The sequence below is a fragment of the Leptonychotes weddellii genome, chromosome 1, assembly GCF_054177405.1.
Source record: "Leptonychotes weddellii isolate Sample4059 chromosome 1, ASM5417740v2, whole genome shotgun sequence".
NCBI classification, from domain to species: domain Eukaryota; kingdom Metazoa; phylum Chordata; class Mammalia; order Carnivora; family Phocidae; genus Leptonychotes; species Leptonychotes weddellii.
In genome coordinates this window covers 6,007,754-6,022,956 of record NC_138369.1, presented here as the reverse complement: position 1 = coordinate 6,022,956, position 15,203 = coordinate 6,007,754, and the positions used below count along the sequence as shown (strand labels likewise).

The 15,203-nt window shown below is 53.6% G+C and overlaps 1 protein-coding gene across 2 annotated transcripts in view; it reads left to right on the top strand.

Moving 5' to 3' along the window:
* COL5A3 (collagen type V alpha 3 chain) overlaps positions 1-15,203 on the top strand; it is a 36,501-nt gene that overhangs the window by 11,731 nt on the left and 9,567 nt on the right. For both annotated transcript variants that reach the window (XM_081812145.1, XM_081812136.1), the window contains exons 18-51: positions 56-109; positions 296-349; positions 696-740; positions 850-903; positions 1,087-1,131; positions 1,292-1,345; positions 1,675-1,719; positions 2,659-2,712; positions 2,807-2,851; positions 2,987-3,040; positions 4,764-4,808; positions 4,918-4,971; positions 5,113-5,220; positions 5,656-5,709; positions 8,207-8,260; positions 9,096-9,140; positions 9,373-9,426; positions 9,551-9,595; positions 9,940-9,993; positions 10,092-10,145; positions 10,235-10,288; positions 10,421-10,528; positions 10,688-10,777; positions 11,031-11,084; positions 11,877-11,984; positions 12,090-12,197; positions 12,284-12,337; positions 12,791-12,844; positions 13,493-13,600; positions 13,675-13,728; positions 13,933-13,986; positions 14,101-14,154; positions 14,290-14,343; positions 14,887-14,994. In XM_081812145.1, coding sequence (XP_081668271.1) covers positions 56-109; positions 296-349; positions 696-740; positions 850-903; positions 1,087-1,131; positions 1,292-1,345; positions 1,675-1,719; positions 2,659-2,712; positions 2,807-2,851; positions 2,987-3,040; positions 4,764-4,808; positions 4,918-4,971; positions 5,113-5,220; positions 5,656-5,709; positions 8,207-8,260; positions 9,096-9,140; positions 9,373-9,426; positions 9,551-9,595; positions 9,940-9,993; positions 10,092-10,145; positions 10,235-10,288; positions 10,421-10,528; positions 10,688-10,777; positions 11,031-11,084; positions 11,877-11,984; positions 12,090-12,197; positions 12,284-12,337; positions 12,791-12,844; positions 13,493-13,600; positions 13,675-13,728; positions 13,933-13,986; positions 14,101-14,154; positions 14,290-14,343; positions 14,887-14,994 — 2,133 coding nt within the window. The remainder of the gene's footprint in view (positions 1-55; positions 110-295; positions 350-695; positions 741-849; positions 904-1,086; positions 1,132-1,291; positions 1,346-1,674; positions 1,720-2,658; positions 2,713-2,806; positions 2,852-2,986; positions 3,041-4,763; positions 4,809-4,917; positions 4,972-5,112; positions 5,221-5,655; positions 5,710-8,206; positions 8,261-9,095; positions 9,141-9,372; positions 9,427-9,550; positions 9,596-9,939; positions 9,994-10,091; positions 10,146-10,234; positions 10,289-10,420; positions 10,529-10,687; positions 10,778-11,030; positions 11,085-11,876; positions 11,985-12,089; positions 12,198-12,283; positions 12,338-12,790; positions 12,845-13,492; positions 13,601-13,674; positions 13,729-13,932; positions 13,987-14,100; positions 14,155-14,289; positions 14,344-14,886; positions 14,995-15,203) is intronic.

Sequence of the window (15,203 nt, the reverse complement as noted above, 5' to 3'; positions counted from 1 at the left end):
TTGGAGGGACCATCAGGTCAAGGACTCAGGGCTCAGGTGGTGTCTCTTTGTGCAGGGTGATCGGGGTTTTGATGGCTTGCCAGGGCTACCTGGAGAGAAAGGGCAAAGGGTGAGTGTATGAGGCCCCTCCCCCATAGCAAGCTTCCTGATATTCATGGCACCCTCTCCACCCCCAGTACTGGAGCCTCCATCCCTGTGTGTGAGCTCTGATCCCTTGTGCCTCATTTCCTTTCCTGTGGGGCTGGTCTCTATCCCCACATTTCCACTCTGAACTCCCCTCTATTCCCAACTCCAGGGTGACTTTGGCCATGTGGGGCAACCTGGTCCCCCAGGAGAGGATGGTAAGAAGGTAAGTTTGGAAGAGAGAATGGTTTAGAAGTTAGAAAGCCAGAATGAGAGAGCAATAGAGTATTCAGGGGACAGGATGAGAGGCGAGGGTCAGGAGCCTCGGTGGGGCTCCAAAAGATAGATTGAGAGCTGGGGGCTAGTACCAGAGTTAGTAGGTGAGACTCAGGATTGCAGGCCCAGGATTGGGGTCAGGGGCCTGGACTGAATCACATGTGCTCAGTCTGTTGGTTACTGCCTCAAGCTCTGACTCTCGGATCCTCTGGAAGAGTCTGCCCAGATGAGGGAAGGTGGTTTTCTGAGTGTTTTTCCTCCTCCCCCGTCACCAAGTGATGAATGCTTTCCCACAGGGAGCCGAAGGACCTCCGGGGCCCACTGGCCAGGCTGGGGAGCCAGTGAGTATTAGGGACCTCTGGATCCTTTGCTCCTGGCACAGGGGAGGGAGTCATGATTCATGGGGCCTCAGAGCAGCGATGCTGGAATAATGGTCCTACCTCCTTGCAGGGCCCCCGAGGACTGATCGGCCCTAGAGGCTCCCCTGGTCCCCTGGGACGGCCGGTGAGAATGTCACTTTCTGTCCACATCCCTGCTTGTCCTTTTCCCACCTCTGTCCCCTCTGCATGTCCATTTCTGTTACCTGGTTTCTCTGCCCACTCATCTTTCCACCTGTGCCTCTCAGTGTCTCAGACTCAGGCTCCTGTGTGGTATCTGCCCGGGTCTCACACCCTCTCCTCCCCCCAGGGTGTAGTTGGAATTGATGGTGCTCCAGGAGCCAAAGGAAATGTGGTACGTGTTCTGCCTTCTGTCCCCTAATGCTTTCTGATGTCCTGATTCCGTGGTCATCCATCCATATCCCTGTCCACTCCCATGACTCCTATTTCAACTTCACTGACACTTTAACACCATGATCCCTTTCAGCTTCACAGCACCCCCACTTTCTCCCCAGGGTCCTCCAGGAGAACCAGGCCCTCCAGGACAGCAGGGAAATCCCGGGTCCCAGGTTTGAGCTATCATTTTCAATAATTGGGGGGCAATAGTAGTCAGCCAAGGTCAGAGACAACTCCCAGCCTTTCCACTTCCCAGCTCACTACCCATTTCTCGTGCCTTTCTTCACCCCTTTTTTTAAAGAGAGAGAGAGCAAGCAGAGAAGGGGCAGAGGAAGAGAGAGAGAAAAAAATCTTAAGTAGGCTCCATGCTCAGCGTGGAGCCTGATGCGGGACTCAATCCCACAACCCTGAGAGCATGACCTGAGCTGAAATCAAGAGTCGGTTGCCTAGCCAACTGAGCCAGCCAGGCACCCCACCTTTACCTTCTTTTTTATGTTTCCAGGGACTCCCTGGCCCTCAGGGACCCATTGGCACTCCTGGGGAGAAGGTAAGTGACAGCCCCACCTACCACCACCCTCTCCCGTCTTCTTCCTTCAGCTCTATCTGCAGGAAAAGCTTCCCACCAGGACCCTTTTATTAGCCCTGGGTAATGATAAATTGCAACATTCCTTAAACAAGCCCAGAGTTTTAAAAAAATATCATTGTTAGGGAAGGGTTGGTTGGGAGAAACACAAATCCACCAAAGCTAGATCACATATTATCTGGATTTAGGGGAACCCACAGATGCCAGTCATTGCAAATATTAGCAAGACCCATGGGCCAGGAAAGCCCTTTCTCTGGGGCCCTGTGGTGTCATCTTTATTCCTGTGCACATCTGTTCTATCTCCCCCAGCAAACAGGCTTCTTGCTGCACATATCTTAGTCTGTCTTCACCCCCAAGTTCCATTTCTACACGGTTTTGTGCTGCTTTAATCACAATTTCAGCCCCTAGCTCCTCTTGACCTTATAGTTTCTTTACCCAAATCCATCTGATTATAGTTTCTATGAAGTGAGGTGTCGCTTACCTCAAAATTTCAGAAGAAAATCTGATTGGCTTAGTTGGTCCAAGGTGCCCACTTCTGGACCTATCCACTATTTGTAGAACATAGGGGGTCACCTCATGCCTGCCTGGGCCCACCTCTCATCAGATGAAGACAGAGGCACTTCTGAAGAAAAGGATGTGGCTGGGGAGTTCCCCCCCAACACTGTTTTTACCTCCCTTGTCTCAACTCTCCCAGAGATGGAGGATTTCTGGGGCTCAGAGAGGGAAGGAGGCTTGCCCAGGATCACACAGCAAGTCTGGGCAAAGCTAGGGAGAGATTTCCTAGCCTGTGGGATATGCTTGTTCTGTGACCTTGAGTAGCTGCAGGTCTGAGTAAGGCTGTTCCTGGTGGGATGCCAGACTCCGAGACCCACCCGTCTCCCCCTACTGTTCATCTTCTTTCAGGGTCCCCCTGGAAACCCAGGAATTCCAGGCATTCCAGGATCTGATGGCCCTCTGGTGAGAACTGGGTTCGGGCAAAAGGAGGAAGGAGAAGGGGGAGGCTTGGGAATTTGGATGGCAAATCTTGGTCTCTGACAACTCCTTTCCCCAGGGTCACCCAGGCCATGAGGGCCCCACGGGAGAGAAAGGGGCCCAGGTGAGTGCCCTCAGGAGAGACTGGGTTGGGGATGAGGGTTGATAGGCAGGGCTCATGAGGAGAGAGTTGAGGGCACTGGGAACACAGTGGGGGTAGGGGTAGAACAGGATGGCACTGATCTTATCTCCATCTCAGGGTCCACAAGGGTCAGCAGGACCCCCGGGCTATCCTGGACCTCGGGGTGTGAAGGTACGTGATACTTGGGGCCTGCAAGTAGGGATGAGTCATTGACATTGGCTCCGGGGAACCAGGTTCATAAGAAATGTGTGCATGTGTGGTGAGAGGTATCAGTCAGCTAGGAGAGGTGTGGTGGGAGTGGGGTTTCAATCTGAGTGACCATACGTAGAAGTGTGTGCGTTACTTGGAGCTGAACAGTCAAAGGGAAGTAGTGTAGTTGTTGCCTTGTAGTTGAGAATAGTTAGGTCCATCAGAGGCTGGACCCATTTCACTATAAACATGGTCCAGGTCAGCGCACCGTAGTGAAGCACAGTTGGGTTTTTTTTGTTTTTTGTTTTTAAAGATTTTATTTATTTATTTGACAGAGAGAGACACAGCGAGAGAGGGAACACAAGCAGGGGGAGTGGGAGAGAGAGAGAAGCAGGCTTCCCGCAGAGCAGGGAGCCCGATGCGGGGCTCGATCCCAGGACCCTGGGATCATGACCTGAGCCGAAGGCAGATGCTTAATGACTGAGCCACCCAGGTGCCCCAGACAGTTGGGTTTTAACTCAAGCCCAAAGCCACGTGATCCTCAAGCACAAAAATGCTGGGATCAACCAAGAGCTATACTGTTGACCAAGGGCAGAGGCATTGGAATTCACATCTAATATGAGTCCAGTTACACTGTAGCCAAGAATGGTACCTGTGGTCTAAGAACAGAGTTTGGTGGTAGCCAAGAAGCAACTCACCACATTTTTGCATTGTAGGCAAGCTCAGTATACTATAACCAAGGAGGGGGCTATATTGTAGTCAGCCACAGAGTCCTATGGGTGGCCAAACTCAGAGTTACATTGTAACCAGGCAGTTATATATAGTTGAAGCCTATGTTGTAACTGAGTCTAATTACACTGTAGCCCGGGTCAGAGAATCATGGTAGCCTAAGCTTTGTTATATTGTGGTCAAGTGAATACCCTTGTGGTTGGAGATAGTCATGCTATTGTCAAAACAGTTATATTGTATTTAAGTACAACTTCATTATAGTCATTGAGCTCAGTTACATTGTGTCTCTCTGTGGCTGGAGACAGTCATGGTATTCTCAAAACATGGTTATGTTGTATCCAAGTGCAATTTCATTATAGTCTCTGAGCTCGGTTACATGTGTCTCTCTGTGGCTGGAGACAATCATGCTATTGTCAAAACACAGTTATGTTGTATCCAAGTGCAATTTCATTACAGTCTCTGAGCTCAGTCACATTGTAGCCAAGTGCAGTTTTCATTGCAACCCAAGGCCAGGGTTTGGGCACCTGGGCTTGAACTGAGCAGCCTTGCTGTAGCTAAGTACAGACTCGCCTTGTTGCCAGGCACAGAGTAGCATTGTAGCCAGCACAATGGGGAACATTCCTTTGCCTTTAGAATGAGACTGGGGCCTGGAATGTTCATCCTCTTTCTCCTGCCAGAAGGAACTGTGGACACAGTGTCCCCGGGAGATTGGAATCAATTACTTGGAAATTTGGCCTTCCCTGCACACCCCCACACAGATGACCCTGGGAGGTTGCCAGTGGGAAGAGGGGTGGAGAGGCAGCCTCTTGCACACCACACTAGCAGCGTTGGAGAAAGGTCATTTCCTCTAAGGCTGCCCCCTTCCACTCCTGTCCAGTATCCTTTTGGGACTGTCCTGACTGTTTTGGGGCAGGGGACTGAGTTGGAGGGCCCTTTGTAAGCAGGGAAGGGACTTGAGATCTTTTTTATTTTTCAGGGTACCTCTGGCAACCGGGGTCTCCAGGGGGAGAAAGGAGAGAAGGTGAGAAGAGAGGGGGGTCCTGGTTGCTGGGGAGCCCTAATAATGGGACTCTGGTTGTATCCCTTCCCTGAAGCCCTGACCTCTGACCTCTACACTCTCTCCCACCTAGGGAGAGGATGGCTTCCCAGGCTTCAAGGGCGATGGGGGGCTCAAAGGAGATCGGGTAAGATGACTTCCAGATGAGGGATCTAGTGGTTCTGGGGCACTTGGGGAAGACAGTGAAGGGGGGAGGGTGCTGGGGCTCAGATAGGGGGCTGGAGGGAGCAGGAGTGACTCAGGGTCTGATACCTCCTTTCTATTCCAGGGGCTCCCCGGCCCCCCCGGCCCCCGGGGAGAGGATGGTCCGGAAGGGCTGAAGGGGCAGGAGGGGCTGGCTGGCGAGGAGGGTCCCCCAGGCTCAGCTGGGGAGAAGGTGAATGGACCTTGGTCACCCTCTCCAGTCTACTCTATGGCTTCCCATCCTGCAGCCAAGATGTTCCCTGGCCCTTTGCCTTCTGCCCTTGGCTCTTTTATCTCCAACCTCAGGAGGCTGCTACCACACTTACCATCTCTAATTCCTTAACTCAGCAATACAGAGCAATTTCATGCACAGTATCTGATTTTTATCCCCAAAACCACTACAGGCAACAGGAATTTTTATCCCCATTTTGCAGACAAGGAAGCTGAGATAGAACAGAATAGAATAGAATGAGTTGCCCAAAGATATGCCCCTAGCAGGCAGGAGCCAAGACTTGAACTCCCTGAATCTCACCCTATTGCCCCTGTCACCATGCTCCAGCCATCCTGCCCTTTCTTTTCTGACCTTCAGGTTGCAGTTTCTGACATTTGTCCCATAATTTCTCTGTAGGGTAAGCTTGGGGTGCCAGGTCTCCCGGGTTACCCAGGACGTCCAGGCCCTAAGGTAAGAAGCTAAGGGGTAGGGGGTGGGCAAGGACAGCATTCAGAGATTGATTAACATCTGGAGGGCCAGGATGTGGTCTAGGGGAGTGAGCTGTCCACCCCCTGGGTCACTAAGAGACAGCATAAGCTGTGAGCTTTGGTATCAGACTTGGGTTCAAATACCCACTCTTTACCTACTAAGTGACCTTGGACAAGTCTCTTGAGTCCACTTGCTTCATTGTAAAATGGAGATACCAGTAGTCTTTATCTCATCCATTTGATTATAATAGCATTGATAATTTTGATAATAAAACTATACGATCCTTCTTATTTGGTGTGATTAGGGTTGGTTGAAACAAAGCCAGTAAGGAGGAGAATCACAAAAAAAAAAAAAAAATCCATGTCTTACATATATTGAATTATAACTTACAATAAAATGTACTTATATAAAAATGTACATTTGTTTGCCAATTTTTTGATGGATGAGGCTGCTGATTAGGCATGTCTTTCTGCCTAAACCACACCCACATTACATCACTGAAGATTTATAGTTTGGGTTTATATAAAGTGGAACAGAAACTTAGACACTTGGGAAGAAGTCCAAGTGCAGAATCCTTCCAGAGTTCCACACTTTTGTCATCTCCATCTGGCAGTTATCTTGTGCATATGCCTCATTTGACGTGACTTTTTTTAGTGACTTCCCTTTTTATTGAGTCTTTTCCATTTAACTTAGATTTGGTAGACATCTTTCTTTTCCTTTCTGCATTCCATCAGTTGTTGTAAACTTTCATTAAGTCACCTGACTCCAATAGCAAGCACAACTGACATAAACAGACTTGGGAATAAACTCAAGGCACCATACCTAAGAATAGAACTCAACCGATTGGAGCAGGAGTTCATGGGATTTAGAGCAAAGCCTCTTGGACAAGACCAGTCTGTGTGTTTTGGGCAGCGAGTAATACATGACAGAAGGCATGGTGTGTTGGTTAAGTTGAGGTTGGTGTCTTAGCTGTTATAAAAAAATACTTTAGACAGGGTGGCCTAGACAACAGAAATTTATTTCTCACTGTTTTTGATGCTGGAAGTCTGAGATCAGAGTGCTAGCATGGTTGGATTCTGGTAAGGACTCTCTGGTTTGCAGACAGCTGTGTCCTCTCTGTATCCTCACGTGGGGGGCTGGGGGGAGAGGGGGACAGAGAGAGAGAGAGAGAGAGGGAGAGAGAGACAGGGACAGGGAGGGAAGGAGAGAGAGATCTAGTCTCCTTTTCTTATAAAGACACTGATCCCCTTTGTGAGGGCTCCAACATTATGACCTACTTACCTCCCAAAGGTTCCACCTCCAAATACCGTTCTTTTTTTTTTTTTTTAAGATTTTAAAATTTTTATTTATTTGACAGAGAGAGAGAGAGAGCACAAGCAGGGGGAGCAGCAGGCAGAAGGAGAGGGAGAAGTGGACTCCCCGCTCAGCAAGGTGCCCGATGTGGGGCTCGATCCCAGGACCCTGGGATCATGACCTGAGCCGAAGGCAGTTGCTTAACCAACTGAACCACCCAGGCACCCCTCCAAATACCATTCTTCAACACAGGGCTTCAGCACATGAACTTGAGGGGACACAAACATTCGGTCCATAGCAGTCAGTAATAATCAGCCTGAATAATGACAGCTAACATGTCATAAGCTCTTACTATGCGTCACACACCATGTAAAATACTTTCTATACCTTATCCTATTTGATCCTCCCCAAAACCTTGTGAGGGAGGTATTGTTGGTATTCCCAGGCTACAAATAAGGAGACTGATGCTCAGAGAGGGTAAGCCATTTGACCAGGGCCACACAGCTAGTCTAGTGGTAGGTCTGGGATTCAAAACGTGGTGAGGGGTGGGAGGGGCTAGAAGAGCCTGTGATGTCCTCCCCTGGTTGGAGGGAGGATGCCTCTGAGATGGGCAGGACAGCATGGACTGGAGTCAGTTAACAAATATCAAGTAAGCTCCGACTTTGTACCAGGTTGAGGAGACTAAGACCAGAGTAACATGTCCTAGCAGAGAAAACATACAATGAATAAGTAAGCAAAGGAACAAGGTCATTTCAGTATAAATATATTGGGAAAACAAAATAGGACAATGTGATAGAGGGAGGGTGACTTGGAGGATGTGGTGGTCAGGATGGTGGCAGAAGACTTCTCTAAGGAGTTGACATCTAAGTGAGATCCAAAGGATGAGGGATAGCTGCCTCTGTGGGGGCCTGAGAGAAGAGAAGTTTAGGCAAAGGAAGCAGCCAGTGCAAAGGCCCTGAGGCAGGAGTGAACCAGTGTGCCTGAGTAGCATGGAGGGGCAGTGTGGCTGGAGTGGAGTGAGCAAGGGTGGGGGAAGAGGAGGGCAGAGGGCTACCATGGAGGAGGATGGGGCTGGAGGGACCAAAGAAGCTTCTGGAAAGGATGGAGTGGCTGAAGGGTGAGGGGTCAGCTTTGCTCCCCACCTACTCCTCACCCCAGTCTTCTCTCTCTGATTCTCTCAACTCAGGGGTCTACTGGCTTTCCCGGGCCCCTGGGGCCATTAGGAGAAAAAGGGAAGCGGGTGAGTCGTGATCCCGGGGTCCGGGGAGAGGGTAGGGCTTGTCTGGGGGAACATGTGTGGCTCTGCAGGACAGTGGGGAGGCCCCTGGGTGGCTGTATCCAAGCCCGGAAACACTGTCTGCACACATATCCCCAGACGCAGCGCAGGGCCCATGTAGGTGACCCCACCGGGCATTCCTGAACGTGTGTGCCAGTGTGCATGGGCCTCTCAGTGTGGGTCGGATGGGGTCTGGGTGCTGCAACGTGTGGGCCTGTGGTAAGCAAGGACCCAGGCCTGCGTGCACGTGTGTGACTGTGGACGTAAGTGTGTGTGCGAAAGCGTATGGATATGCACACACGTGCACGTCTGTGTACACCGAGTGTGTACACGAGCATGCTGTGTGTGCACTGTCGCTGTGTCAGTGGGCATGGAGTGCACACACGTGAGTCTGTGTGTACTGCTGTGCTTATAAGGACCGCGTCCTCCTGTGAATCCATGCGTGCACGTGTTTACGTTGAGTGTGCACGTGTGCAAGGGACAGATTGCACGAGGAGCTCCGGGTGTCGACCCGAGGCTGCGGGTCACCCAACGTGTGCTGCTATGGCATGCAGTCTGGGAGAAGTGGGTGTCCTTCTGGGCTTGTGTTTGGACCCTGTAGGTGCAATCACAGGTATAACTGGGTGTCTGTGATCTTTGCACAGTGAGAGAGAGAGAGAGAGAGAGAGAGAGAGAGAAAGGCTTGTGCATAAACGTGCAGCAAACCTCTTTCTGGGTCTGTGCCTGGATGCATCTGTGTGCGTCAGGTCTTTGCATCATAACTTTCTTCTGCTTCCCCCTCACCTGATTTATTTTCCAGGGGAAGGCGGGGCAGCCAGGCCTGGAAGGAGAGCGGGGACCACCAGTAAGATGGCTCCCCCATTCTGCCGGGCCTGGGGGGGCAGGGCTGGAAGGAGGGGCTGCGGGAGGAGAGGCAGTGGGGAGGTCATACGTGGGCAGGGCAGTGGGTTTGGGTTACGTCGGTGTCCCTGGTAGGGCAAGGAGGAGTCACAGAGGGAGGGGCCCCAGAGGACTCGGGCTCATCTCCTAGGCTTCCCCCACCTCTTGCTTCTAATCTTTGCTTCTTTTCTACTCAGGGCTCCCGCGGAGAGAGGGGGCAGCCTGGTGCCACCGGGCAACCAGGCCCCAAGGTATGGGCTGGGTGGGTGATCAGGCCCCCATGCAGGCCCCCTGGCCCAGGCTCCTCAAGGCCCTCTAGGAAGCCCTCCCAGTTGGGTTTGTCCTGCAGCCTGAATCTTATCCATTGTGTCCTAGGGCGATGTGGGCCAGGATGGGGCCGCTGGGATCCCTGGAGAAAAGGTGAGCATGTGTCACGTCCAGATGGGAGACAAACCCAGGATGGAGGGAGGCATTATGACGCGGTGGAAGGAACCCAGCCTCTAAAGTCCCAGCTCTGCCACTTGACTGCTGTGTGACCCTGGGCAAGTCACTCGACCTCTCTGGGTCTCGTTTTCCCCCTCTATGAGCTGGGAATACCACAGTCCCCACCGCAAAGGGCTGCAGTGGCACAGGACATGACTGACTGCGTGTCGCGCATCTGGCCCCATGCCCAGTGGGCAGAAAGTGTCAGTAGGCTTGTCCTTATGTGGGGCTCAGGGGGCCAGGCCAGAGGGATGAGGCCATGGTTTTTGGTTCCATTTCAGGGCCTCCCAGGTCTGCAAGGCCCTCCTGGATTTTCTGGGCCAAAGGGTCCCCCTGTAAGTGAGTGCACCCTAATTGGGGGTGGCCTGGAGGGAGCCAGGGAGTGGGGAGACTCCTTAGTCATGCCTCGTCTCTCTCCTACCTTGTCCCCCAGGGCCCCCAGGGGAAAGATGGACGTCCTGGGCACCCTGGTCAGAGAGGAGAATTGGTGAGTGGCCTCTGGACTTCTGACCCCTGGCCTCATTAGGCTCTCTAGTTCTTCCTCCTGTGTGACACCCCTTTTAATTTTTCCCCCAGGGCTTCCAAGGTCAGACAGGCCCACCTGGACCAGCTGGTGTCGTGGGTCCTCAGGTCAGAACGGACCCCACAGGTCTTCCCAGTTTTGCACCAGTTGGGAGATATGTGGGGGGAAGCGCATCTCAGACAGCCCCCCCCCTCAATGCTGGACCACCTCCATTCAAGATAAGCTTCCTTCCTCTTCAGGGAAAGACAGGAGAAGCTGGACCTCTGGGTGAGAGGGGCCCCCCAGGCCCTCCTGGACCTCCCGGTGAACAAGGTCTTCCGGGCCTGGAAGGCAGAGAGGGTGTCAAGGTGAGACCCTGCCCCCTAGGAAATCTCAAAGTTTCCTCAATAGCCCCATGCCACCCCAGGCCTCAGAATCAACCCCATGGGGGAGGGGGCCCAGATTCACAGACTAGGAGGAAACACCCCTTCTCTGGAGCCTGACCTTCCTCCTCTGCACTCCTACAGGGGGACCTGGGACCACCAGGACCCCTTGGGAAGGAAGGACCACCTGGACCCAGGGGCTTCCCCGGCCCCCAAGGAGCCCCTGGGGACCCAGTGAGTATCCTTTGGAGCCCCCTCCCCCCCACAAATGTACCTGGTTGGGCTGTGAAGCGGAGGAGGAGGGGGGCTCTGGGGAGGAACATGGTGGTGGCATCCTGGGGACAACCGTGAAAGTAAAGGAGGGACCTGGAGGAGATAGACCCCTGACCCTCAGTGCCTAGGAAGGAGGGGGGAACTGTGAGCCTCCAGAAGACAGGACCTGAGCACACCCTTGGGCGTCTCTTGACTGAATCATCTCCTCCCTCAGGGACCTATTGGTTTAAAGGGTGACAAAGGCCCCCTGGGCCCCGTTGGAGCCAACGTAAGTGTAACCCCATCTGCTGGGTGGGGGGCAGGGTGGAAGGGCCTTGGGGCATCTGGGAAGCTGGGCATTGCCATGATTAAGTCCACTATTTTGGGTGTCAAACAGGCCTGGGTCATACCCATGACCTCAGTTTTCTCACCTGTAACATGGCCCCATCCGTGAGATGATCCGTCCCACACTTACTGCATGCCAGACATCAACATATAAAAATCTCCTTTCTCCTGGAGCTTATATTCTAGTTGAGGACATAAGGAATCAGTGGTGATGAATAGCACAGAGAAGGGGGAGTAGGAAGAGAGGCGTTGAAATGAGCTGGTCAAGGAAGGCCTCCTGAGAAGGTGACATTTGAGCTGAGACCTGAGGGAGGTGGAGAAGGAGCCATGCGGATATATAAGGGAAGAGTGTTCCAGGCAGCGGGAATAGCATGCGCAAAGGCCCTGGGGCTGGAGTGTGCGCGGTATGTTGGAGGAAATGGTGAGGCCTGTGTAGCTGGAAGGAAGAGAGTGAGGGGGTGAGTGGGAGACAGAGAGGGCAGGAGGTAATGGAGCAGGTTGTGCGGGGCCTGTGTAAGGACGATTTCCCATTTCCTGAGTAAGCTGGAAGCTGTGGAGGGCTGTGAGCAGGGGGACATGTGTGCCCTGACTCAGGTGTCCCTCTGGCTGCTGTGGGGAAGGGAACAGAGTCGATAAGACACCAGTAGCTCCTTAACTCCGTGCCTGGTGGCTTGAAAGGCCTCTATCAGTGAGAACTACTTTGCTACTTTTCCTGACCCTTTACCCCTGTTTTCAGGGCTCCCCTGGGGAGCGGGGGCCACTGGGCCCAGCAGGAGGCATTGGGCTTCCTGGCCAAAGTGGAGGCCCAGGCCCTGTTGGCCCTGCAGGCGAGAAGGGGTCCCCGGTGAGTGCCTGCCCACTACATTCCTCAAGCATCCTCAGGACCCCACATACCAGGACCTTCCCTCTTCCCTGGCCCCTGACATCCCCACTTCCACTCCCCCATCAGGGTGAACGTGGCCCCCCTGGACCCATAGGCAAAGATGGGATCCCAGGGCCCCTGGGGCTTCCCGGACCCCCTGGATCTGTTGGGCCGTCTGGCGAGGATGGGGACAAGGTGAGCGTTCATGGAGAGGGCGGGCCTCGGGGTCTCAGGGTATGGAGAGTCCAAGTTGGTCCTCCCTCATCCCGTTTCCTCTGCAGGGGGAAGTGGGCCCCCCTGGTAGCAAGGGGAACAAAGGCGACAAAGGGGATGCGGTGAGTGTGGGGCCCCAGGGAGGGAAGTGGTCCTGGGGGAAGACAGAGGGATGTGAAGGATGGGGTGGGTAGCTGGGGCCCCGAGAGAATGGGAAGGGTGCTGGGGTATGACCCCCTCCTCTCTCTTTCCTTGGTGGCATCATTCTCTCTGTCTGTGACTCTGCATGGCTCTGAGGCATCACATCCTCAGCTTCCCCCCAGGACTTCAGCCACAGTGCACAGCGTCTGTGAGCCAGCTCAGTCCCTGGAGGGACTTCTGGGGGAAAGTCCTGTTGGGCCAAGCTCAGGATGATGTCTGTGTCTGATCCTGTCGGTTGATGGCTAGGAACACAGGGCTGTACAGGAAGCAGCTGTTGCTTCCTGGTAGGTGGAGTGGGAGGCAGTGATTGTCATCTTGAGTGCCCTCCTAATCTTGAACTTGAGGTGTTTTTTTGGCTGTGTTCCCTCCACCAGGGCCCACCTGGACCAACAGGAGTACGGGGTCCTGTGGGACACCCAGGCTCCCCGGTGAGTGCTCCTGGCTTTGTGACCATCCCCTGGATCCCAGATAGGAAGGGACAGGGTTCTCCACCATGACCCAGACCCAAACTCCACCCCAATCCTGATCTACCCCTCCATGCTGACATCCAACAGGAACTACCCCCAGAATCTGACTCAATCCCAATCTCAACCTGAATCCTGAAGGCCCTCACAGTCCCAGTCTTAACCCGACCCACGACCTTAACCTCAATCCCAACTCAAACTTTATCTACAAATCTGAACCTTGACCCCATCCTACCCTTAACCCCAACTCTGACCCACCCTCCAATGCTGACCCCAAACCTGAACTCAAACTTTGAATCTGACCTTGGCCCCAACCTTAAACTCAACCCTAAATTCCATCTCAGCCCCATCATGACCTTGACCTCAACTCACCACCCACTGCCCATCTCACCACCCAATATCCATATGAAAACTTTGACTCAACCCTTTACTTAATTCCCAAACTTTGACCCTTAGCCTGCACCCCCCAACGCTAAGTCCAAACCTGACCCTTTCCAAACTTAATCCCAACCCTGACTGTAATTGTTAACCTCAGTCCTGACTTTGACCCTGAGCCTATCTCCAACCCTTGACCCAGACCCTACCTGTGCCCTGCTTCTGTCCTTCTCCCAGGGAGCAGATGGGGCTCAGGGACGCCGGGGACCACCAGGCCTCTTTGGGCAGAAAGGAGATGACGGAGTGAGAGGCTTCGTGGGGATGATTGGCCCTCCTGGCCTGCAGGTGGGTGTCTGAGTTTGGGGGTGTGGCCTCTTTCCCTGCACTCTGTGCTCCAATCTTTCTTCTTCTTTCCACAGGGGCTGCCAGGTCCTCCTGGAGAGAAAGGGGAGGTTGGAGACGTAGGGTCCATGGTATGGACAACCTGGGGAAGGTGGGAGGGGGAAGAGGATAGCAGAGTGGTGGTGGCCATTACATCAGTTTTGGGGGGGTGGTGTCACAGGGCACGTTGTCATTTTAAGGTGATGCCGGTCACCAACATTAAGGATGGTGTTTGTGGTTAGTGGTGCCTTTGGGGAGTCATGAGGTCACTGGATGCTATGCTGACTGTCCCACAGGGTCCCCATGGAGCTCCAGGGCCTAGGGGTCCCCATGGCCCCAGTGGATCAGAGGTGAGAACTCGGTGGGGGGTGGGGCAGGATGCCTGAGAGGTGGGGTCCTCCATTTCCCAAAAATGGGCTGTTGGGATCCCACAGTCCCACTTCTACCCGTTGCTGTCTCTCCAGGGCCCTCCAGGGCTGCCTGGGGGAGTTGGTCAGCCAGGCGCTGTGGGCGAGAAGGTGAGAGAAAGGGGGCAGGGGGCTGCCTAGGGTGGGGGAGACACAGCCAGTCCTGCTTGGGGGTGGCTGTTCTGGGGAGCTCCTCCCTGTCCTTCATTATCAGACCTCTCCCTACCCTGACTTTGACTCCTGCAGGGTGAGCCAGGGGAGGCTGGAGACCCAGGACCCCCAGGAACCCCAGGCATCCCTGTGAGTGACTGTGTCCTATACCCCTGCACCCATCTCAGGGAACCCCTGACCCCTGGGCATCTTGGGGCACCCTGACCTCTGGGCAGGTCTGAGTCAGCCACTGACTCAGGACCTATGGGTATCCCCAGTTATCTTGATGACAGAGTCCTGGAAGGTCTCAGATAGGGCTGCTACATAGAGTTCTTCAGGTTGTACACCTACAGGAGGGTGTGGGGCTGGGGGTGCAGGTGAGGGCTCAGATCCAAGCTATGAACCCGAAGTGGGACATGAACTTCCCAGAGGGGTCCCCTTTCCTAACTCACTCCAGTGTGGCATGTGGGCTAGACCAGCCTTGGTCATGATCTCTGAGCAACTGGACCATCCTGGCCCCTGACTCTGATAAATCCTAGATAACCTTTGACCTCTGACCCTTTGACAGAGGGTCTAGCTCCTCTGACCCCTGGCCCCAGGAAAGTCCCAGACCACCCAGATTCCTGAGTCCAGGGATGCTAACTCTTTGAAGAGTCCAGGCTATTCTGACCTCTGACCTCTGTTTCTGCAAAGGGGCCCAAGGGAGAAATTGGTGAAAAGGGGGACTCAGGCCCATCTGGGGCTGCTGGACCCCCAGGCAAGAAAGGCCCCCCTGGAGAGGATGGAGCCAAAGGGAATGTGGTGAGTCCTGGGAGAGGTGGAGGCAGAGATCGGGGAGGGGCACTTATGTCCACTTGAACCTGATCCCTAACTTCTATCGAGGGGTTCTTCCTCCAATGTGCTGATTCCCTGAGCAACCCAGAACGTGGCTGAATACTGAACGAATGGATGGTTATATGTCACTGTATGGGGTGCAACTTGCTCCCACACGGAAAGATTCTGAAAGTGTT